This window comes from Pomacea canaliculata, linkage group LG1, assembly GCF_003073045.1.
Source record: "Pomacea canaliculata isolate SZHN2017 linkage group LG1, ASM307304v1, whole genome shotgun sequence".
NCBI classification, from domain to species: Eukaryota; Metazoa; Mollusca; class Gastropoda; order Architaenioglossa; family Ampullariidae; genus Pomacea; species Pomacea canaliculata.
In genome coordinates this window covers 8,790,634-8,813,908 of record NC_037590.1, presented here as the reverse complement: position 1 = coordinate 8,813,908, position 23,275 = coordinate 8,790,634, and the positions used below count along the sequence as shown (strand labels likewise).

General features: G+C 36.7%; 5 protein-coding genes across 10 annotated transcripts; 4 read left to right on the top strand and 1 right to left on the bottom strand.

Moving 5' to 3' along the window:
• Positions 1–42: 42 nt before the first annotated feature.
• On the bottom strand, positions 43–20,132 carry LOC112567329 (crossover junction endonuclease EME1-like). Of its 6 annotated transcripts, none has more exons than XM_025244004.1 (11): positions 19,292–20,132; positions 18,275–18,361; positions 5,796–5,857; positions 4,606–4,761; positions 4,285–4,368; positions 3,839–3,957; positions 2,892–3,003; positions 2,414–2,529; positions 1,121–1,304; positions 613–669; positions 43–335 (listed from the first exon to the last, which is right to left on the bottom strand). In XM_025244004.1, exons 3-11 carry the CDS (start codon positions 5,832–5,834, stop codon positions 225–227), a joined length of 978 nt encoding a protein of 325 aa, XP_025099789.1. In that variant the 5' UTR covers positions 5,835–5,857; positions 18,275–18,361; positions 19,292–20,132; the 3' UTR covers positions 43–224. The 6 variants fall into 6 exon arrangements, with proteins under 6 accessions (XP_025099789.1, XP_025099799.1, XP_025099779.1 ...); XM_025244014.1 differs by having other exon boundaries at positions 19,537–20,132; XM_025243994.1 differs by lacking the exons at positions 18,275–18,361; positions 19,292–20,132 and adding exons at positions 6,440–6,537; positions 7,414–7,536.
• On the top strand, positions 6,893–10,102 carry LOC112567358 (glutathione S-transferase omega-1-like). Its single transcript, XM_025244046.1, has 5 exons — positions 6,893–7,062; positions 7,437–7,542; positions 8,011–8,233; positions 9,038–9,158; positions 9,565–10,102. The coding sequence occupies exons 1-5, from the start codon at positions 7,035–7,037 to the stop codon at positions 9,810–9,812; spliced, it is 726 nt and encodes a 241-aa protein (XP_025099831.1). The 5' UTR covers positions 6,893–7,034; the 3' UTR covers positions 9,813–10,102.
• On the top strand, positions 10,823–13,685 carry LOC112567368 (glutathione S-transferase omega-1-like). Its single transcript, XM_025244070.1, has 5 exons — positions 10,823–11,177; positions 11,513–11,618; positions 11,919–12,141; positions 12,544–12,664; positions 13,025–13,685. Exons 1-5 carry the CDS (start codon positions 11,153–11,155, stop codon positions 13,270–13,272), a joined length of 723 nt encoding a protein of 240 aa, XP_025099855.1. The 5' UTR covers positions 10,823–11,152; the 3' UTR covers positions 13,273–13,685.
• On the top strand, positions 14,007–17,645 carry LOC112567352 (glutathione S-transferase omega-1-like). Its single transcript, XM_025244032.1, has 5 exons — positions 14,007–14,351; positions 15,142–15,247; positions 15,564–15,786; positions 16,197–16,320; positions 17,027–17,645. Exons 1-5 carry the CDS (start codon positions 14,189–14,191, stop codon positions 17,269–17,271), a joined length of 861 nt encoding a protein of 286 aa, XP_025099817.1. The 5' UTR covers positions 14,007–14,188; the 3' UTR covers positions 17,272–17,645.
• Positions 18,889–22,749, top strand: LOC112567360 (glutathione S-transferase omega-1-like). Its single transcript, XM_025244060.1, has 5 exons — positions 18,889–19,200; positions 20,182–20,287; positions 20,604–20,826; positions 21,289–21,412; positions 22,135–22,749. The coding sequence occupies exons 1-5, from the start codon at positions 19,176–19,178 to the stop codon at positions 22,377–22,379; spliced, it is 723 nt and encodes a 240-aa protein (XP_025099845.1). The 5' UTR covers positions 18,889–19,175; the 3' UTR covers positions 22,380–22,749.
• The last annotated feature ends 526 nt before the right edge of the window (positions 22,750–23,275 follow it).

Here is a 23,275-nt window from a genome sequence, read left to right as displayed (position 1 = left end):
ACTTTGCACATCTGTCAAAAATAACAAAAAACAAACACATTCTGATTTTACAAACTTGCTATTATTTCTGTCATGTTATCTTCTACATTAAGCTTGCACCATTCATTACTTTCAAAACTTTTTCAAATTTTTTTTTAACAATCTCTTTATATTAAGAGTTTTCCCTGCTACCTAATAGATAGTTTTCCATAGAAAACCACAAATATTATATATATATCAGATTCCTATTTCACAGGAGCATTAGGGTCCAATGAAGTCATGAGAGTGTGAAGACGACGAGATATCTGTGGACCCACTCTCCTTTCAGTCACAGAAACTCCAGCACCACGTCGAACCTGTAGTAAAAGAAGTTTGTGATAGATATTTCCCCAAACTTCTTTTCCCATTTATCATTTATGGCAACATAATAGATACACCTAGATTTATTTATCTGTACATTAGCATATCATCTATTGATGTATCAATATACCATTTTAATATATATTGTATGTTGGACACGGGGGAGAATATGTGTGTAGATATACTTGTGTAGTATAGAGTAAAATATCTGTTAACTCTGACCAACAGATTGACCAAAATCTTAACAAAGGAAAAAAATTCACAGAATCTTACCAAAATATTTTCTGTTATCTTCCAAGCTTCTTCTGGACATGGGTAACTATCATATGCCTGTCCCCCCATCCCCAGAAGAAAATCAAAATATATGTTGGAGATCAACATTCTTCTACAAATATATCAATATAAAGGAGAATATAGTCTGTTTCATCTTCAACAGTGACAAATATGCAAGTAATGCTTAACATTGGGATGAAAGGATGGCTCATATGTAATAATACTTGATTACAATTTATCTCACTGTTATCTCTCTGTTCCTTCATGCTCTTGTTGCTATGTATGTAGCCATATGTATTCTTCCTTATAACTTCCATCTCTGTTGTGTGAATCTTTGACACATGTAAAGTATATTAAGCTTGCCGCCATGTGAGGAAATGTGTATAAATATTATCACGATCATTATTATTATAATAATATCCACCGAATAAAGGAAAAAAGTATACACCAAACCCAAAAAAGGAGATGAAAAATATAAAAATAACTGCAAATAAAACACAGAACTCACCTGTTTCAAAGCTAATGGAGAAGGAAATTGTGCTGCAATAGCTGCTGCCATATCTTCACTCATATTGTGGAGCTGCTGCAGCTGGAATTTCCAGACTTTGAGAAGTCCAACACCGTCTTTGGTTGCTTTCACACCCCGAGCCCCCTCTTCCAGGAAAGGAAAAATTGCATCAAGTCTGTTTGCTCTGTAATGTTTTGCAGTTGTGAATGAGAAGAGGGGGAAAAAGGCACAAGCAAAGTTTTCTCTGATGTTTTGTGATCTAATTATATGCCAATGGTAAATAAATATCTAATTTATGTGTTGCTGGTCACTTGCAACTGCCAGTATTATCATGTGTGTCATACAGTTCAGTTGTCCACTTGATCAGTATGCAAAATGTATGTCACTCTTCTGAAACTGTGAAGAGTAATATTAACTCATTATTTGATTATTTTTACGTTTTCTGTCAATTACATTATAACACATCCAATTAAGCTATTAATGTATAGGACAAGTTAACTCATTTGCTATATAACTCAGTTTGCCCAAGTAGTTCACAAAAATGAAGTTTTTGTTGTAAAATCTCTTTCTTTCAGACTTACCAGATGACATGGCCATCAGCTCCAAGTGAGCTCTCTAACAATCGACAGTTGACTCCCCGACCCCAATTCATATTAACAACAAAATTAAAAGTTTGACATGCATGCTTTTTGAAATGAAGGAGAAGATAAAAATCATAACAATGAGCTAGGACATGCCTGGTGTGGTATGCAGGAGGGAATGGGGAGTGACACCCCACTGCTCAGGTGAGCAACAGCCTTGAGACACCTATAAAGGTGACAGCAAAGTCAAATGCAGCAAATGTTTGATTAACAGTCAACCCAATTAAACAGCAGAGATGATGTCAATGTCATATTATCTGGTAAGTCTCAAAAAAAGAGCATTTACAATAAAAATTTCATTTCTACTTGACTTTACAGATCACATGACCATAAGAGAACAAAAATCAGGAGGAAAGCAACAAAGCCCACCTCATCACATTGTGCTATGCTGCCTTTACCTTATAAAAAAAAGCTATGTTTTGCTTTCGCCTTATTAGCTGTCTGAATACTGCTGCTCATCTGACAAACAGAGCTCTCCACATGCTAGCTCACTGTCAGGGAGTCAACTTTCAATGGGTAGAGAGCCAATGGCATCTGGCAAGGTTAAAAAATTTACTCAATATGGTCTAACAGGATCCATGATTTATCCCATTTAATCTATCAGTGCATGTATACAACTTGCGTTAGATGTGTGCAGTCTAATACTACTCACTTGCTTGGTTTGTCTATCAAAGCTTTAGAGTAGCACTTTACAAGGTTCGCCACGTCCTGTGGGGTGTCCACAAGTCGTACACAGCAGCTTGTCTCTATTTGTGTGGCCACCAGCACCTGACAGACATGCAACAATATGTCTGAATATTGAAAATTCCTTCCTCACATCCAACTATTCATCCAACACAAAAGATTTTAATGATTCAACCAGATTTTCACATATGCAAAAAGGACACAGCTAGGAGATGCCACTTCCATTAAAACATTTGCTAAAGAGCAATATAAAAAAAATATGCTTCTTTAATTCTATTGTTGAACAGTTTACATCAGCCTTTTCATTTTGCGCAGAGCAGTGAAAGTGATTATTATACATAAGTAATATCTGGCGTTTTTCATTTATTTTTATTTCTGTGCCACAAAATCAACTGTCCATCCACATCTACTCGTATACATCAAAATAAGAAACATATTCCACTTGCCTCTTCCACTTGCATTCTCGTAACATTGATTTCACACCCATGTGCTGAATGTTTTGTTTTTTCACCTGTGAACTTTGCCCTGAATTGTTCTTTCTCCTTCTTCTTCAGCTCACTGCAATCAGAGGTTCTTCACTTAAAATCAGCCAGCTCATTCTGCAAAAGTTCAAAAAATAATATAAAAAGGAAAAAGCTGCTTCACCTGAACAATTAACACCACTTATATGTAAAGCTTTAGTACATCACAACTGGTATTAGCCCTCCTAGCATTGCATACAAATATAACTGCTAAATAAAACAATGGCATATTTCTTAAGACGTCAGTTGGTAATGCTTGTTTTTATACTTTGCTGCTCTCAGGTAAACATTAGACCACGAAACTTATAAATTGTTGGAATGAAAAAAACTTGAACTTTGCAACTGAAGTAATGAAAATTGCCTACTTTAACTCTGGTGACAGCAATAATCCAAGAAAATTCAGTTTGCTATTATTGGGTCATATGAGCAGAGCCACATTCGTGACCCAGAGGGTTAAAAGTCAAACAAACATTTTTTTTTGCTTCTTTTCAAGGCATATGGGTCTAATAAGAGTTAAGTATGTGCCTCATTTGCAAAGAACAATATGCATATGCTACTTTGATAAAACACAACAACTGATCAGAGCAAATCTCACCATTAAGAACATAAAATACCTTACAAACTGACCCACAAAGTCTTTTTACATATGTGAATCAACTGTTTTATCAAGACAAGTAGATGTACCTTAAGGATCACTAATTTTAAGCCTAACAACAGTGAGCAGACGTTCAAGAAACTGGAAAATATTCATTCATAAATGTTTGACAACCCCTCACTTTTAATTTTCTAGATATAAATCTAAAAATAATTCCAACCCCCAAAAAGCCTCTTAAGCAATTTGAGAAAGTAAAACTATAATATATAAGAAGTACCTGAAGTACTTGTCCATGCCAAAACATGCGACCCGCACCATGTGACTTGGGTATATATCTTTTAGTTGCTGGATGTACTGTGTCAATGTCTGACTTGTAATAGTTTCCTTGTTAGCTTTCTGCGACAAAGATTTCATGCAATGCATATGTGCAATATAAATTTCCTGCTGAAATCAGCAATTTCTTTTTAAATTCTCAGGATTTTCAATCATCAGCTGGATATAACAATTTTTTTCCCCCAAGAAATCTTGAGAACACAACTTAGTAATGGAGTCATCCTTCACACAATAATGCTGCTACATTTCTCAACCACATCTGAAGCATCCAATACAGGCACTATTAATAATGATTCACCTTTTAAGAAATCATTCCAACTGTTTCTAAATAATATTTCCTTAACATATATCTTTTTAAAAACTTTGTTATACTTTAAGAAAAATAAAAACCTGCAGTTGTTGCAGAACCATATGGATAAATTCTGAAACAGGCAAAACAGCCAGCACTTCATTCATTTCTTCTACATGCCTGTCCTGTAATAAATTAAAAATTATTTGAGTAATCTAGCACACTATTAACCCAGATTAACCCAGATACAAGAAATCTGATATTTCAATTCAAACAAATTACAAAGCAACATAAGAATATAGTTCTATTCCCTTTAAAGGGCTACATGTACATCTACAAAAAGACTGACACAAAAAAAAAAAAAAAAAAAAAAAGGAAACCTCACTTAGATTCAGAAATGGAATTTTGAAAATGGTACATACAGACTCATTTGTCTCAACAAGTTGCCAGGTGACTGTGTTAGGTATCAGCTGGGAGTGTACAGAGCATTGTGCACCAATACTTTCACATGCTTGTAATACACTTGCACCCACACCGGGAATGTTGACAAGGTTATTGTCCATCAACACCTCCATTTGCTACAATGATATATGTGGCTAGTTACTACAAAACCATTGAAATGCTAGACGAAAAAAAAAACACATCTCTGATAAATGCTTAAAATAGACAATGTTATGAAATTTTCAATCAAGTTTCGTTCACTTCCATGTTTTGAAATTATCAGCATCTGCATATGCTAAAATAAGCATTATCAAATGACTTGAAGATTCAATAATGTAGATCACCTGAATAATGAAGATAACAAATCCTTGTTCTCATTCGCAAAGAGCAATATATAAAACTTTCTGACCCCAAAGACTTTTACACTTTTATTTTCATGTTCCTGTAATAACTCTTGAGGTGTACATAAGCAATTGCTAATAGCTAGTTTTATCAAATGCATAAAATACTTTGCTCCCTAAATCATAACTTCTTTATTAAGTGATGACAGAGAAAGAAACAATATTATCAGTTCGCTAGTTTCTTTGGCTTTAGTTTTGATAACCACAGCCTGTACTCTGAAACAGAGATGTCCATTACATCTATGGGAAACAAAGGTGTACAATGCAAAGGAAACCATCCTGATTTAAGGTCTGCTATATAGCAGTAGCCTACAGGTCAGTACACTTGACTGGGGAGCAGGTCACCAGTTCAAGGGCTGTATGGATCTGGGGCTTGAAAAGTGCCTGGCACCCAAGAATGGGTACCTGATTAATCAGGGTAAAAAAAAAAGAGGATGGGCTCTGCTTTCCACTTGCTGTGTCCTAAATATGGCAGCCATGTTTTACTACCCTTATGCGCGTATGCCATCTATGCTACAGGATCTTTCACCTTTAAGATTTACTAGCTAGAAAATCATTGCAAGTTACAACAAAAAATGTATAAATTGGTATTGGTTAGTTTATTTCATAGAGAAGTGCAAACATCTGTAAGATCTGGGTGATTTTCTAAAGTAAATTTGATTTCAGAAAGAAAATCAGTAACAACCATCTGACAGCTTTCAAACAAGCACAAAAAGTGCCAATGCACTTTAATATTTGCTTGCTAACAGGTAAAATAAATGTGTGCTTACTTGCACTGCTTTCTTGGATTTTTTAGTTCCTGTTGCCATTGTCTCCTTTTCTTTTATGATTTCTAAAGCGAAAAAAGTGAGGGAAACACACAATGAGTACATAATTTATACAGAGCACAGACACACAAGGTGGCATTCATTTGATTACATCAATAATGCATATGACTGAACAATAGTTATTTTTTGGTACAATATATAAAAACATAATTTTTTTAGGGTACCAAATCCATAAATCGGGTGGCCTTCGAGTTTGATTCCATATCTGTTAAGGTGCTTGAAAAGTTATCTGACACAATCACGTTAAACAAGATGAGTGGAACCATGGACGTGTATAGTACAAGTTCGTGGTGGAATGAGCAGAATAAACTGTGAGTGAGGCATGTATAGTTTTGAGCCTTTAATGTACTGCACTGCACAGGATGACTGGGCTTTTTTGTGGTTAAAATTAGACCCAGCAAGTAGGCACATGGAGTCTTATGCCACCCGAGTACTTCCATTGGTAAATATTTACTTCAGCTCATTAGCAATGCTTGTGCATTTTTGATACCTAGACAGGGAACGTGTAACGCAACGACTACTCTATAGCCCGTCAAATTCATGCAACACACAAGCACAAGATCCACACACTGGAGTGTAACACCCACGTCTTTGTCACGCATCCGTCGTAACATCAGTTGGCTTCTTCGGCGTTGGCGCCATTCCACCATTAGAGTTATCCCCCTTGTTATTTTGTCATGAGAACCTTTCACAGATATACATATCAACATCTTTGTTTTACAGAGATATTCAAATCTTGCACCCTTGTCTCTCTCCTCTCATGTTTTGTTTAGCTTTTTGCTCCTGTGAGAGACAGACAGATTTGCTTTTCTACTAGCATTTCCGTGAAGAGTTAAAAGTAAATAAATTAGGTGCAGTATATATACGTGTTGTACACCCATTTGATATATTTACGTACATATTATATATATACTCAAGGTATAATATATGTTGTCAAAGTAGATCGCATGTATTTATGTCGTTCCTAGCTACAGAAAAATGGCTGTAAAAAAAAAAATCGCTGAATCATGATCGAGCTGTGTAAACATATACCTATTATAAATAGCTGAAAGCGCGGTGCGTTACTTGCAGTCTGCATGGTTTCACCCCTGTCGAACACATCTTCAGTGTTATTTGCACCAAAGAGGATCCTCTTTGATTGCACTGTCTCTAATCATATAAATACTACAACTACCCATAAGGATGACTACTGCGAAAGCGTATATTAAAGGTAAACAGTTTACGCTTTTGGTTTTTGCTTGTTGATTTTCTTTTGATTGGCGTTAAAAAGGTGAGATCGAGAAGCTTTGTATAGTTCTCACCAGAAAATAGGTCAGCATTTTCAGTGCGTATAGCTAAAGGAAGTATATATATTAGCAGCAATATATAGTAATCAGTATTGTTGGTAGCAGTAGCACTTTGAGTAAGATCATGATCGAGTGAATCACCCTACGTTTCATTCCGTGAAATCGTCGATCTTTCTGTCTCGATCGCAATTTCTATCTATTCTGTTTATCTCTTTAAATTGAAACATCTCTCTTCCTCCCTCTCCTGAACCTCAAAATCATAATTAAAGGGTTACCATATTTGTTGATTTACTTTCAGGCTCGGCATTTCCACCGCTATCAGAGGGCACTCTTCGACTGTACAGTATGCGGCTGTGCCCCTTTGCACAGCGTGTTCGCCTGGTGTTGGCCCACAAACAGATCAAGTAAAGTTATAATGTTTAATATTTGTCGTTTTACGACAAAATGAGGGCTGGGGAGAAAGAAAATATGTGTGGTACTTAAGACGACAAGTAAAATCTAAAGTGTGTAGAACTTAATTTTTGTCACTATAGGTACAACACATAGCTAGATATAAAGCATTATATAGGGTTATTCAACTAATTATTAACTGAGCGCTGATCAGTTGCACGAACAGTGGGAAGCGCGAACAGCTAATGAAGTGAAAGTTACGCTTGATAATTGAACAATAGCCAGACTGAAAATCGTGGCCTAAAACATCAGATGTTTCTTGAACATACATGTTTTAAGGGTACATTTGAATGACTTTATCATCTAGTGGTGTTTCATATGATATATCACTTTTAAATATAGAAAATGAATTATGCCTGTGTTATTGCTATTAAAGAGAAATACATCATTAAAATCCATTAAAGCAGATATTGTTTCAACAGCTACGAAACGATCAACATAAACCTGAAGGAGAAGCCAGAATGGTTTCTAGAGCGTAACCCATCAGGCTCTGTACCAGTGTTGGAAAAGGACGGAAAGATAGTTTACGAATCTGTCATTGTCTGCCAGTACCTGGATGATGTATATCCACAGAACCGTTTAACTCCCTCTGACCCGTATCAGAGAGCACAGGACGCCATTCTGTTGGATTATTACTCCAACAAGGTAAGAAGTATATCTGCTCAAGTTCGTCGCAGGTTATTTAGATGTGTCATTGCCTTTTGTTGACCATAGAGCTTCATATTCAGATATTTTATCCAATCGTCTTCATACCTAGGTGGTACACAAAGCATTTTATTACAATTAATATTTTCGGTGGGGATTTTCGACTCACGGTGTCCATTGTCAAACGCATTCTCAAAGTCTACGAACATGATGTAGAGAGTGCTGCTCAGTTTTGTACTTGGGGATTATAGATACATATATAATAATCCCCTAGACCTGGTGATCATGGCCGGTTCACCACGACAGGAACTAGTTCTAAGAATCATCGAGACACACAGTGCCCCTGACCCGAGAAGCTGGTAGTCCGGCAAGAGGATATTCAGATACCCGAGAAGCAAATTTTATAAGGGGTCTGAAGGGAAGATGATGCTACATGTAAAAAAAAAAAATGACCGACCACTTTGCGGTGGGAGGGGCGGGGGATACTGATAAACCACAAAGAAGCCAATCTAGGTAAAATATCGATGTAAAAAATATCAGTTTTTGACTATATTAAGACATGATCTGTTCTATTTACGATCTGTTTTCGAACTTTCGGTCTTACTATTATCTTATTTGCAAGCATTTACATTTTGATGTATATTTTTTCTTATGATTCTTAAAATACAGTTTTTCCTGGATCTTTCACTGGTTTATTGGAATTCTCTAGTTTGTATATGTTGTTATCCGTCACATCGGATCTTCTTGCACCTACACACGAAGAGCCGTGGCAAAATAAACATATACTTTTCCTTTTGTTTGCAGTACATTCCCAACTTTTACAAGATTCTTAGGGATCAAAAAGATGAGGAAGCAAAAGATACATTTAAGAAAGCTGTGCAGAAGCTGGACGAGGAGTTGAAAGCAAGAGGAAAATATTTTGGAGGTAACTCATAGGATTTGGCGATCCCGTTTTCAAGTATTGTGTGTGTGTGTGTGTTAAAAATTTATTCGTAAAAAAAATAAAGAATGAAAAAAAAAAAGCAGTCGTAGGAATGTCCAAACTCAGAAGAAATCTTTACCTTTAATGCTGATTAGCGTATTAATATACCTTTTCTTATTTACTACACGTAAAATAAAGTTTTAAACGACATTGTTTGAAAATATAAGAATCGACCACCGTCTTTTGCTCACCATCTGTATTTTGTACAATATAACCGATCGCCCTTCTTCAGTCTAAATCTTAAAGTTTCACGCGTGTCTTATAGTTTTTTGTTTTTGTTTTGTTTTGGGGTTTGTTGTTGGTTGGTTTGCTTTTTTTTAATCATTATTATTATTTTTTTATTCCACAGGCAGTCAAGTAGCTATGATTGACTTCCTAATATGGCCTTGGATTGAGAGGTTTTCTTTAGTGGCTGCAGTATTCCCCGAAGTTGTCCTCTCAAAGAGCAACTTTCCTCGCCTCTTTGCGTGGAAACAAAACATGATGTCACTTCCGGCAGTAAAGGGCATTGCCTTTGACGCAGAGTTTCATCAAATGTTCTTTCAGAAATGGCTAGAAGGCAGCGCTGAGGCTTATGATGTGGGTCTCGAAGAATAAAATCTTTTTAAAAGAAACTGCATAATGCCCTTCTCATATTTGTATTTCAATAGGACTTCGGTTAATACAGTAATTTGCAAATATTTCGGCGAGGCACAAGAAAAAGCATTACTTTTGCAAAATACTGAGCAGTGAGCCAGTAGGAACAATTCATTATCAGTATCAGTCTTATTTTAGAATATAAGTATCAGTACATCAACTTAACGTTACTGTGTTGTTGTTGGTTCGTCAACAAGTCTGTTCTAATATACGTATGTATTTTGTGCACGTAATAAAATCTTTAAAAATTCTCAGCTGTGTTTTGGAAAGAATTCAAGGCCATAGTGCTATACAAATTAAAGCTCAACGAGCACAGGACCGATAAACAACCAACTGGGAGACTTCTTTCAGACAACAATACTTTTTGGAAAAATCCCCCACGACCATCATACCTCCATCTGCATCGGTGGGAGATCCGTCAGACCCGTGTAACTGACGTTTTGCATACGACATTAATCTAATAGGGTGCATCAACAGCGAACTGTAAGACCTTGCCAACAGACTGACAGGTAGTGCAATGGTATTTGAAATGGAGAACACCCCTGAAAAAGAGCAAAGTTATGGTTAACAATTAAACATCAACGGCAGCAACAAATCAGATGGTGCTCTATTCAGTTCCCACCGATATCCAGCTTAATCGTTCGTAAAATGGCACCAGTCGAGAGATGAATGAACGAATAATTACATGTAAATTCGTGCTTGTGTGTCTGTGAGAGAGAGAACTCGAACTCTTTAGTAACATCTGGCCATTACTGCCAATATTACTTAGTGACCGCTTGACAGTGTGGAAACCCAGCAGACCATCAACCCGCCTACAACAGCCACAGTCATGGACGTCAGCACAAACAAAGAAAAGACAACCTCTTATTTTTGATAGCTTTCTACCACCCAGCGAGTGTCAGTCAACACACGCCTCAACAAACACAAGAAACCCAGTAAATAGGCCACTGTCATCTCACCGAAGGTATCAATACGAACAGTGATAGAAGCAACTCCATCAACCAGGTGAGAGAGTGAGTGAATGAAGGAAAGGGGTGAGGGTGGGAGAGACGAAAACAGAGCGACTGAGCTTTGAACTCCCTCGCTTCCTCAATCAGCGTTTGAGCGAAGAGTTTGAAGGCAATACCACACTTAGTGCAGCTGTACTTTCATCAGAGCACTTGCTCTAATGCGGCCTCATACAACCCGCCGAGTCACTCCTCACCTGTGCAAATACACCTGAATAAACAGTTTGTTATTCGTGCTGCATATCTACCCTCGCACCCCTCAACGTATCAGTCAGTAGTCTTGCTGCCACGAACATGACGGCAAAAGCCTACGTGAAAGGTGAGCGATAATAATTACTTTCGTTTTTTCATTCCGGCAGGTGGCTGTGTCTTGTTTAAAAAAAATAAATGAGAAGTAAACACAAAAAAAAAAATTGTTTAAACGATTCTTCTTCCTATCCCTATAAATTTAAGAAATCAGAGAACGTCAAGATTAAACATTTATACATTATTTCTTCTTAAATCAAACATGCTGCCTAAATTTTTTTTTTTTTTTTTGCTTCTAGATGAGTTTATGTAAGTACGTATATTTGAGCGCTCGCACAAACACACACAGAAACTAATAAAGTGACATGAAGAGTAAAATCGTAAAGACTTCCGACTAACTTTGTTCAGGGTCAACTTTTCCACCGCTGGCTGCGGGCACCCTGCGGCTGTACAGTATGAGACTATGTCCGTTTGCACAGCGTGTTCGCCTGGTACTGGCTCACAAACAGATCGGGTATATTATATCTGCTGTTTCTTTTATAGAAAATAATCAGTTCATTGGGTGCTCAACATGACATGCACTTTAGACCTCAGTGTTAACATGACGATGGGCTGACACTGAACTATTCATTAAATGCCCAATCATCGTCACCTTGCCTGTACATATACATTTGTAACAAAGGAGCTGAGAAAAACATAGCAGAAATGCTTGTAGAAAACTTTGTTTGATTAATTGTTACTTTTGTGATCGTTTTTAATTAGGTAAAAACAAATCTAAATGCTTCATGTGTATATCGATAAATTATTTCAACAGCTACGAAACGATCAACATAAACCTGAAGGAGAAGCCAGAATGGTTTCTGGAGCGAAACCCAAAGGGCGCTGTACCAGTGCTAGAAAAGGACGGGAAGATAATCTACGAATCTGTCATTGTCTGCGAGTACCTGGATGACATCTATCCACAAAATCGCTTAACTCCCCCTGATCCGTACCGAAAAGCACGGGACGCCATTCTGTTGGACTACTACGGCAACAAGGTAAGGCATACAGCGAACTCATCTGCTGGTATAAATTCTTTGCGAATTCGTGCGAGAAGGAGTTTAAATTAATAAGTCGCTTTTGTTATCGGTGGTTTTAAACCGTTTTATCTAGCTTGCAACCCACTTACCACTAATTTTAATACACCGACAACGGGTGGTACGTATGACAAGTGCCATTTGTTTGTGGATTACATGTACATGATTAACATTGTCGATTAAAGTTGGTTAACAAGTTGTTTGTTTCTTTTTTTGCTCATAAAAATAAAGTGTCATTTTTTAGATTGTCATTATCTTCCGATAATGTTTGTTGTATTTTGCTCTTTGTACTTGTGTAATAAGTTTCTCAGAGAAGGCCAGCTCGAAACCGTGTGGTAAGCTGAGAATTTATTCTTTTCACAGTACATCCCTAATCACTACAAGCTTCTGAGAGATCAGAAAGATGAGGAAGTCAATGATACGTTCAAGAAAGCTGTGCAAAAGCTGGATGATGAGTTGAAAACAAGAGGGAAATTTTTTGGAGGTACCGATCCGACAACCCACTAAATCTCTTTCTCTCTTCACATTCACCTGTGTGTGTGTGTGTGGTGCTTCGACACGTTCTTCATTGTTACATGTTTACAGTAAATCTTTGGTCTCCGGCACACTCGACAACAACAATTACTTGCAGCCATATTAACTATTATAATTATTGGGTGATTAATATTTACACAAATTTTAACGTTATTTTGATTCGAATGAATTTTTAACAAATTAGTGGGTAAAGTGTTTATTGAAGGCGGTGGGGGTTTGGTGTGTGATCAGCTATCGTCTTTTATTTGCTTTACTATGATCTATACTCAAAGTTTCACTTACACCACACCTTTCTTAAATGATTCCACAGGCTCTCAGGTAGCGATGATTGACTTCCTGATATGGCCTTGGATTGAAAGGCTTCCTGTCGTGGCTGCAGCTTTTCGGGTTGGTAACCTGTCTGAGAGCAACTTTCCTCATCTTTATGCATGGAGAGAAAGTATGATGTCCCTTTCAGCTGTGAAAGACACTGCTTTTGACCATAAAACGCATCAACAGTTCTATAAGAAAATTCAAGAAGGCAGCGCTGATGCTTATGATATCGGGCTCGAAGAATAATTGTTTTATACCGATTGTCATATGTCAGTTATTGCAGATGGCTGTCTAACAAGTACAATATATCTGCCTGAACACTTCAAAATCATCATCGAAATTATTATAGCAAAAACCAATTTACTCAGAAATGCTATCACACAGGCGCAAGAAAGATTATATTGGTAGTTCTAGAAAGCTGACCTTTACTGAGCGGTTAATGATAAGTATGTGTTAATTTGATTGTTACTGAACATTTGTATCACTCAGCATCACAGCCATACAGACCACACTCTCTGTGGCGACCAATACTGAAAATGACCTAGTTGAGACCATATAGACGTGTGTAGGTGGATTGCTGTCTGCCAAGACCAACGCTTAGTCTCTTGTGAAGTGATCTGCTATACATTATAAAAGAAATAAAAATAATTTTGAAAATATTAAATGATGTTGCTGATTTTGTCATAAATTTTATGACTGTATATACGCGCATGTGTGAGCGTGTGTGTGTGTGTACGTGTTCTTCAAATCCACACCGTTTGTTTGAGCCATGCACGTATATATAGGTGAGCAATTGCAGGTAGAACAACACAGAATTTAAATTATTTCCGAAGTTGCAATAAAATCATAATTAACACATCGTTGACCCAAACAGAAATGATCACAGGTAAATGTGCAAAGCGATACTCATTTATTTATTCCGTTAACAAGCTATATATGACCGATCGAAGTGAGTCAGCATATAATAGAAGGATCGCGATAACGGGGTCAACTGTCAAAAATGCCGAGTCATGCTTTTGAGAAACGTTCCGAGGTCACGCCGACAGATGTCGCTTCAAAGCGAGAGATATAAGTGTGCAAGTACTTATAGAGTTTCGTTCGTCTTATTTATTTTCTCTATCGGGTGTTAATGCAGCTTTGGCATTGAGCCCTATATAGCTGCATGTCAGTATATTTGCGCGCGAGCAGAAGGCTTCAGTCGGGATATTTTGCGCTTGCAGTGTTTACGAATTTCGCACAATCACTGATCAAGGCCACAGACCGAAACTCGAGGAGAGATCTATTTGAGGAAACATCAGTCATGTCACAAAAAACTTTGTCCGCAGGTAAGAAAATATAGTCCTTAATTAACGAAATATTTTAGTATACGACCTGTAAAATGACACAATCGGCGGGATGCACAAAAGACAACAGTTAATTATGATCTATCATTATATTTAACCTGCGCATACCTTTATTTTGTAACCCTTAGTCGAATGGGAAAAAACTGGGAAAAAAATGGGGAAAAACAATTGTGCAATGATACTGATAATCACTTGATTGTACAATACAGCAAAGATGCAGAGGAAGGGTGTAGCGTTGATGTTAAAACAAACATATAACACCAACAAGCATGCGGCAGTTGACAAGGGGGGGGGGGGGGAATTGGTGTTTAACACCTATAGCCAGCAACTGAGGGTATATTACGGCAAGGCAGCCAGACCTGATAAACATATGCCACCTGCAAAGAAATAACAGCGTGCCCGAGACGAGACATGAACTCTGGGCAACCAACCTTCACTGTATGTATTGGTGACAGGCGCTAACCGCTGCGCCACCGGACCGCTAGCAGTTGACCAGCAACTAATCTTTTTCAAAAAAAAAAAAAAAAGAAACATGAATGCATCCACTCAAAACGAATATAAAATGGAACATCCATGTCCATGAAAACAGTAGCACCACATGAAGTCATCATTTTATCATTCATGATTAAAACTGTTCTAAAATAATACAATGAAACTTCAAAATATAATTAGTTTTCTAACTTATTCTTACAATTTTTAATCTTTAACCTTAAATGCCTAGTGTTGTTTTCTGTTCAGTGTCGTTGCTATCTTAACACTTATTTTTCTGCAGGGTCCTCATGCCCACCTTTGTCCCCAGGAACGCTGCGACTCTATAGTATGCGCTTCTGCCCATATGCATTGCGCACACGTCTTGTGTTGGCTCACAAACAGATCCCGTTAGTATGCTTTCTCCTTTCTATGTAAACATTAATTAGGATGGAGCAAAAGTTAATTTATTGCTATTTGTATGCATTATTTATTTATTGCAATTTAATGTTGTAAGAGTGTTATCAAAAACGTTTTGGCAAAAAAAGTTGTGGTGTAACTTGCTGACACTAATATTTAGGTTTGTTTTTGTTATAAATATCCCAGTTACATGCAGGATTCTTAAGATTTATGCATGGTACTTGCTCATTTCAAAATGTAATTATTTATGTATACAAATAGCAATTTGATTAATCAAATTTAAGGAGAACTGACTGAATGTAACAGGTTTGAAACCGTAAATGTGGATCTGAAAAATAAGCCTGAGTGGTTCCTGAAGATAAATCCCAAAGGCCTGGTACCAACACTGGAGAAAGATGGGAAAGTGGTTTATGAGTCACTTATTACCTGTGATTACCTGGATGATGTATACCCTCAGAACCGGTTGACTCCCTCTGATCCTTACCAAAGGGCACTGGATGCCATGTTCCTGGACTATTTTAGTAACAAGGTGTGAAATATCTGCATTTCATTCATCATCACTTATCACTTTCTGAGTAACTTTAAGTTTTTTTTGTTTTTTTTTTCTTAGAGGATATGCCCTCCAGTTGAAGTAACTGGTTTACTTACCTTTTTTTTTTAATCTTCTTAAGCTGGAGAGTTCGTTACATAAGACAGCTTGACAGCAATATGTTTGCTTTAACCTAAGTTTGTCTCAAAAACTGAGCTTTTTAAGATGTTTACCTTCCAGGCCCAGATGATCTTTTTCCTTTCATATATAAAATATATTCCTTTCACTTTTTGGACATTTGCTGTTTGCTGATTTACAATGTTTGCCATGTGTGATGTGTGACATTTCATATTTTATTTGCATATTATAGTAATTTTCATACTAGTATGAGTTATTTCTGTTTCATGCAGTTTGTACCCAATTTTTACAAAGTACTTCGCTCAAAAGGAAAAGATGATGAAGCAAGGCATGAACTACTGAAAGCATTACAGAAAATTAATGATGAGATTTCAAAAAGAGGAAAGTTCTTTGGAGGCAAGTGCATACACATTTTGTTTTTCACTTTTTCGTTTGGTAACTTACAGTATTCTTTTTATATTTTGCACTTAGCAAACTGAATACTGACTGTATAAAAGTTTCTGAAAATAACTTAAAAGGGCTATATGGGTGATGGTGTAAATGGAAAAGTTCATACAGTCACTGGGTTAAACAATTTTTGGAGATTTAAACATTATTTGCTTGCTTAATTTCTTTAAGATGGTTTGAATCCCCATACCTCCTAACAAAAAAGACTTCAGAGGTATGCAAATCAAGGGAGAGCACAAAGGAACGTCCATGCTTTTTCGTAGGGTCAAGACTTTAGTAAGATGTGGTTTAATGTAAAAGGGGGAGTGGGAACTTGTCTTAATGAATCTTAAATTTTATATACAAATTTTATCATGTTTTTATTCTGAACTCTGAGTAGACACTTAATAAGCCAGAATATGTTTAGTATGATGATAAATGGGCATTTCAGCAGGAACCTGGACATGATGTCCTCTCAGAAATTTGTGTGTGTGTGTTTACAGAAAAAAATTTGCTTCTCTTGTGAGTGAAAAAAGTAAAAGAAGTAAACTTAAAGGAGACACTGAGTGAAAAGGACTAAGAGATTTTCAGGCTTTACTGAATGTTAAACAACCTTTTTTTGCAATCGATTTAAGTGATTCATTTCATGTTTATGCAGATATATGAATGTTTTCAGGTGATGAGGTGAGAATGATTGATTACATGATGTGGCCATGGCTACAACGGCTACCATTTGTTCGTCAGTTTGACCCAGTCTTTAAGGCATCCAGCAGTGATCTTCCAGAACTCTCTGCTTGGAGTGAGAGGATGCAGGCTCTGCCCGCTGTGCAAGAAACAGACATTAAACTGGAGATATATGCCACATTCTTTAAGCAGTCTCTTGAAGGCAATCCTCCTTATGACCTTGGACTTGAGCCATGAAATGAGCAAGTCTTCCATAATTACCATGCTGAGTGCCACTGGTTTATAAGGAGTAATATTGAACTGATTGTTCTGAAAATCATTGTCCTTAGAGTGCAGACACTTAAAGCACAGTTTAAATGATCATTTACATTTCCGAGTTTGCTGATTGTGAGTTTTTGATTATTATTCAGAGAGTAAGCAAAGCTTCATTTGTAATTGTGTAATTCAGATGCATCTTCCTAGTTTGTCTTGAAATTTATATAACAAAGAAAAGCTACACCTGTTTCTACATATGGGGATAATTGCAATCATCAAAGTCATATATTCAAGTCATGAATTCACATAAATCATAAATTCATAATGATCATAATAAACATGTTGTTTTAGTCATTTCTATCTTGATTGTATTGTTGTTGTCCAATGATGTCTGATTGTAACTGCTTTTAGTATATTGGAGATAATTTATCAGAAGTGACAGAAAAGCATTGAAGGAACTTACAATCAAGGAATTTTAAAGACCTGTGAGGTGAGGGTGGGGTTGGGGTGAGAAAACAAGAACTCCCAAAGAATTTAATCTGCTAGCTAGAGGTACTGCAGTGGTCTCTTCTAAACTATTTTTCTAACATATCTGTAGGGAATGTGGAGGTCACAACTTTTCTATATCTAGCTTCCAAGATTTCTTCCATGTTCTAGTTGTTTTTGGATAATGGATTCATTCCTAGAAATGACCACATAAAGACAAGCATCAAAGCAAGCATGCAGTGGGGGAAAAACAGCAAAATTTTGACGAAATAATCAATAATAAAGACACCAGAAAATGATCTGAGACTTAATAAACACAATTACACTAACATAGAAAAATTATAGGCATATATTAATTACCGAACATATGACTTGAAGTGAATGCCCAGCTATGTTATTTCTGAATCTGAATAACCATGGTAGAGTATTTGAGACAGTTGTCCAAAAGCAATCGAAGGACGCACGTTGCACGCATATGTATATATACGTGAATACATACAGCCATGGACGTATATAGGTGGATTGCTGTCTGCCACGGCCAAGGTTCAGCCTCTTGTGAAGGGATCCGCTGTTAGTCTCGGCAAGCCTAAAGAAAGAATATGATTAAACCGGAAGCTTTTTCTAGTATCATATGTCTCGTTTTAGTAGTTAACTGAACAAAATCGTTTGCCAGCAATCCAGTCCACAAGCTCGTGATACATCGATCATCGCAGACTCAGCTATACGTTCCTGATCGTGCTATACATTATAAAAGAAATATATTTTTTAAATTCTTAAATACTGTTGCTGATTTTATAATAAATTTTATACGCGCTCGTGTGTGTGGGTGTTCTGCAAATCCACACCGTTTGTCCACGGACGCATATTTATATTTGTTCGTGGTTTGTCTGAACCACATATGAGCAATTTCAGGTACAACAACACAGAATTTAAAATGATTTCCAAAGTTGAAATAAACTCAATTAAAACATCGTTGATACAAACAGAAATGATCACAACCAAATGTGGAAAGCGATGCTCATTTATATATTATGTTAACAAGGATGGCCGATTGAAGTGATCGAGTCAGTACATATCATAGAAGAATGAATCGAGATAACGGGGTCAACTGTCAAAAATACCGAGTCATGCTTTTGAGAAATGTTCAGAGTTCACACCGACAGATGTCGCTTCAAAGCGAGAGATAAGTGTGCAAATACTTATATAGAGTTTTGTCTTATTTATTTTCTCTATCGGGTGCATGTTAATGCAGCTTTAATTGGCATTGAGCCCTACGTCAGTATTTGCGCACGAGCAGAGGGGTTCAGGATTTTGCGCTTGAAGTGTTTACGAATTTAGCACACAGATCAAGGCCACAGACAGAAACTCGATAGACGAGAGATCTAATAGAGGAAACAGTCATGTCACAAAAAGCTTTGTCCACAGGTAAGAAAATATCATCCTTAACAAAATATTTTAATATACGACCTGTAAAATGACACAATCGGAGGGATGCACAAAAGACACTTGCGTATACCTTTATTTCGTAACCCTTGGTCGAATCATAGACGTGTATGCTGACATAGCCATTGAAGTCATTCGCTTAACCAGTGGTTCTTAAAGTATTTCGGACCGCGGACCATATGGCGGACCACCAAGGCCTATAATCACTCTGTACTATGAATTTCAAATTTAAATTTCCGCATTAGTTTCAATACAATTCAAAACTAAGTGTCCTTTTGTGACAGTACTATAGCAATAAGTTGACATAAAGCTACGTACTTAACTGAAGTTTTCTACAAGACTATCTGGCGATTTAAACATCACTTTGCTGACATATGACGACTGGCAGCAGCGGACCACCTGACTTATGCCCGCGGACACACTTTGAGAACATGCACTGCGCTAAACCATGGTAGGCTTAACCGGAAGCTTCCTGGAAGGGATCGAGCCTCGTTCTAGCAGTTAAGAGAAAAAAATCGTCTGCAAGCTGTCCAGGGATTAGTTCGTGGTCGAATGGAGAAAATTCATTAAAAACAACTGCAATGATACTGATATTCACTTGATTGTGCAATACAGCAAAGATGCAAAGGAAGGGTGTCGTGTTGACGTTAACATAAAAATAACACCACCAAGCATGCAGCAGTTAACCAGCAACTAATCTAAAAAAAAGGAACATGGTACATTGGTACTTGCATCCACTCAAAACGAATATAAAATGGAACATCCATGTCCATGAAAACAGTAGCACCACATGAAGTCATCATTTTATCATTCATGATTAAAACTGTACTAAAATAATACAATGAAACTTTAAAATATAATTAGTTTTCTAACATATTCTTACAATTTTTAATCTTTAACCTAAATGCCCAGAGTTGTTTTCTGTTCAGTGATGTTGCTATCTTAACACCTATTTTTCTGCAGGCTCCTCATGCCCACCTTTGTCCCCAGGAACGCTGCGACTCTATAGTATGCGCTTCTGCCCATATGCATTGCGCACACGTCTTGTGTTGGCTCACAAACAGATCCCGTTAGTATGCTTTCTCCTTTCTATGTAAACATTAATTAGGATGAAGCAAAACTCAGTTTATTGCTGTTTGTATGCATTATTTATTTATTGCAATTTAATGTTGTAAGAGTGTTATCAAAAATGTTTTGGCAAAAAAAGTTGTGTAGTAACTTGCTGACACTAATATTTAGGTTTGTTTTTGTTATAAATATCCCAGTTACATGCAGGATTCTTAAGATTTATACATGGTACTTGCTCATTTCAAAATGTAATCATTTATGTATACAAATAGCAATTTGATTAATCAAATATAAGGAGAACTGACTGAATGCAACAGGTTTGAAACCGTAAATGTGGACCTGAAAAATAAGCCTGAGTGGTTCCTGAAGATAAATCCCAAAGGCCTGGTACCAACACTGGAGAAAGATGGGAAAGTGGTTTATGAGTCATTTATTACCTGTGATTACCTGGATGATGTATACCCTCAGAACCGGTTGACTCCCTCTGATCCTTACCAAAGGGCACTGGATGCCATGTTCCTCGACTATTTTAATAACAAGGTGTGAAACATCTGCATTTCATTAATGATCGCTTATCACATTCTGAGTAACTTTAAGTTGTTTTTTTTATTTTCCTTAGAACATATGCCCTCTAGTTGAAGTAACTGGTTTACTTTTCTTTTTTTAAAATCTTTTTTGAATTTTCTTAAGCTGAAGGGTTCATTACATAAGACAGCATGACAGCAGTGTTTGCTTTGACCTAAGTTTGTCTCAAAAACTGAGCTTTTCAAGCTATTTACCTTCCAGGCTCCGATGATCTTTTTCCTTTCATATATAAAATATTATATTCCTTTCACTTTTTGGACATTTACTGTTTGCTGATTTACAATGTTTGCCATGTGTGATGTGTGACATTTCATATTTTATGCAATGCATGTATCATTTAGTTACGAAAGACACATTTTGTAAATAAACTTTGATAAGTGTCAGCATATAAGTATGAGTTATTTCTGTTTCATGCAGTTTGTACCCAATTTTTTCAAAGTAATTCGCTCAAAAGGAAAAGATGATGAAGCAAGGGGTGAACTACTGAAAGCATTACAGAAAATTAATGATGAGATTTCAAAAAGAGGGAAGTTCTTTGGAGGCAAGTGCATACCCATTTTGTTGTTTACTTTTTCATTTGGTAACTAACAGTATTCTTTTTATATTTTGCACTTAGAGGCATCAAAGCAGACTGAATACTGACTGTATAAAAAGTTTCTGAAAAGAACTTAAAAGGGCTATATGGGTTGATGGTGTAAATGGAAAAGTTCATACAGTCACTGGGTTGAACAATTTTTGGAGATTTTAACATTATTTGCTTGCTTAATTTCTTTAAGATGGTTTGAATCTCCATACCTCCTAACAAAAAGCCTTGAGAGGTATACAACTCAAGGGAGAGCACAAAGGAACGTCCATGCTTTTTCGTAGGGTCGAGACTGTAGTAAGCAGTGGTTTAATGTAAAAGGGGGAGTGGGAATTTGTCTTAATGAATCTTAAATCTTATACACAAATTTTATCATGTTTTTATTCTGAACTCTGAATAGACACTTACTAAGCCAGAATATGCTTAGTGTGATGTTAAAAGGGCATTTCAGCAGGAACCTGGACATGGTGTCCTCTCAGAAAATTTTTTTTGTGTGTGTTTACAGAAAAAAATTTGCTTCTCTTGTGAGTGAAAAAAAGTAAAAGAAGTAAACTTAAAGGAGACACTGAGTGAAAAGGACTAAAAGATTTTCAAGCTTTACTGAATATTAAGCCAACCTTATTTTGCAATCGATTTAAGTGATTCATTTCATGTTTATGCAGATATATGAATGTTTTCAGGTGATGAGGTGAGAATGATTGATTACATGATGTGGCCATGGCTACAACGGCTACCACTTGTTTGTCAGTTTGACCCAGTCTTTGAGGCATCCAGCAGCGATCTTCCAGAACTCTCTGCTTGGAGTGAGAGGATGCAGGCTCAGCCCGCTGTGCAAGAAACAGACATTAATCAAGAGATATATGCCACATTCTTTAAGCAGTATCTGGAAGGCAATCCTCCTTATGACCTTGGTCTTGAGCCATGAAATGTGCAAGTCTTCCATAATTACCATGCTGAGTGCCACTGGTTTATAAGGAGTAATTTTGAACTGATTGTTCTGAAAATCATTGTCCTTAGAGTACAGACACTTGAAGCACAGTTTAAATGAACATTCACATTTCCAAGTTTGCAGATTGTGAGTTTTTGATTATTATTCAGAGAGTAAGCAAAGCTTCATTTGTAATTGTGTAATTCAGATGCATCTTCCTAGTTTGTCTTGAAATTTATATAACAAAGAAAAACTACCCGTTTCTATATATGGGGATAGTTGTAATCATCATAGTCATATATTCAAGTCATGAATTCACATAAATCATAAATTCATAATGATCATAATAAACATGTTGTTTTAGTCATTGTTGTATTGTTATCAAATGATGTCTGATGGTAACTTCATTTAGTATATTGGAGAAAGTTTATCAGAAGTGACAGAAAAGCATTGAAGGAACTTACAATCAAGGAATTTTAAAGACCTGTGAGGTGAGGGTGGGGTTGGGGTGAGAAAACAAGAACTCCCAAAGAATTTAATCTGCTAGCTAGAGGTACTGCAGTGGTCTCTTCTAAACTATTTTTCTAACATATCTGTAGGGAATGTGGAGGTCACAACTTTTCTATATCTAGCTTCCAAGATTTCTTCCATGTTCTAGTTGTTTTTGGATAATGGATTCATTCCTAGAAATGACCACATAAAGACATAAGCATCAAAATCCAAGCGTGCAGTGGGGAATAAACAGCAAAATTTTGACAGATGAAATAGCACCATGCTCAACTGTAGATCAGGTTTCACTTGTTAAAGGGCTGCTCAGACTTGTGACCGGAAAACTCCCCTGAGAAGCTCAGGCATACTGTTAATAAATTTTGAAAAATAGCCCGTCTAACCAA

Coding starts and splice junctions, on each gene's coding strand:
- LOC112567358 (XM_025244046.1), top strand. CDS start 7,035: ATGACTACTGCGAAAGCGTATATTAAAG. Junction 7,063..7,436: donor TGCGAAAGCGTATATTAAAG/GTAAACAGTTTA, acceptor ATTTACTTTCAG/GCTCGGCATTTCCACCGCTA. Junction 7,543..8,010: donor TTGGCCCACAAACAGATCAA/GTAAAGTTATAA, acceptor TTGTTTCAACAG/CTACGAAACGATCAACATAA.
- LOC112567368 (XM_025244070.1), top strand. CDS start 11,153: ATGACGGCAAAAGCCTACGTGAAAG. Junction 11,178..11,512: donor GGCAAAAGCCTACGTGAAAG/GTGAGCGATAAT, acceptor AACTTTGTTCAG/GGTCAACTTTTCCACCGCTG. Junction 12,665..13,024: donor AAGAGGGAAATTTTTTGGAG/GTACCGATCCGA, acceptor ATGATTCCACAG/GCTCTCAGGTAGCGATGATT.
- LOC112567352 (XM_025244032.1), top strand. CDS start 14,189: ATGTCAGTATATTTGCGCGCGAGCAGAAGGCTTCAGTCGGGATATTTT. Junction 14,352..15,141: donor ACAAAAAACTTTGTCCGCAG/GTAAGAAAATAT, acceptor ATTTTTCTGCAG/GGTCCTCATGCCCACCTTTG. Junction 15,787..16,196: donor TGGACTATTTTAGTAACAAG/GTGTGAAATATC, acceptor TGTTTCATGCAG/TTTGTACCCAATTTTTACAA.
- LOC112567329 (XM_025243978.1), bottom strand. Junction 3,958..4,284: donor TGGTTCTGCAACAACTGCAG/GTTTTTATTTTT, acceptor TCTTTGTCGCAG/AAAGCTAACAAGGAAACTAT. Junction 3,004..3,838: donor GGCATGGACAAGTACTTCAG/GTACTTCTTATA, acceptor CTCTGATTGCAG/TGAGCTGAAGAAGAAGGAGA.
- LOC112567360 (XM_025244060.1), top strand. CDS start 19,176: ATGTCACAAAAAGCTTTGTCCACAG. Junction 19,201..20,181: donor ACAAAAAGCTTTGTCCACAG/GTAAGAAAATAT, acceptor ATTTTTCTGCAG/GCTCCTCATGCCCACCTTTG. Junction 21,413..22,134: donor AAGAGGGAAGTTCTTTGGAG/GCAAGTGCATAC, acceptor GAATGTTTTCAG/GTGATGAGGTGAGAATGATT.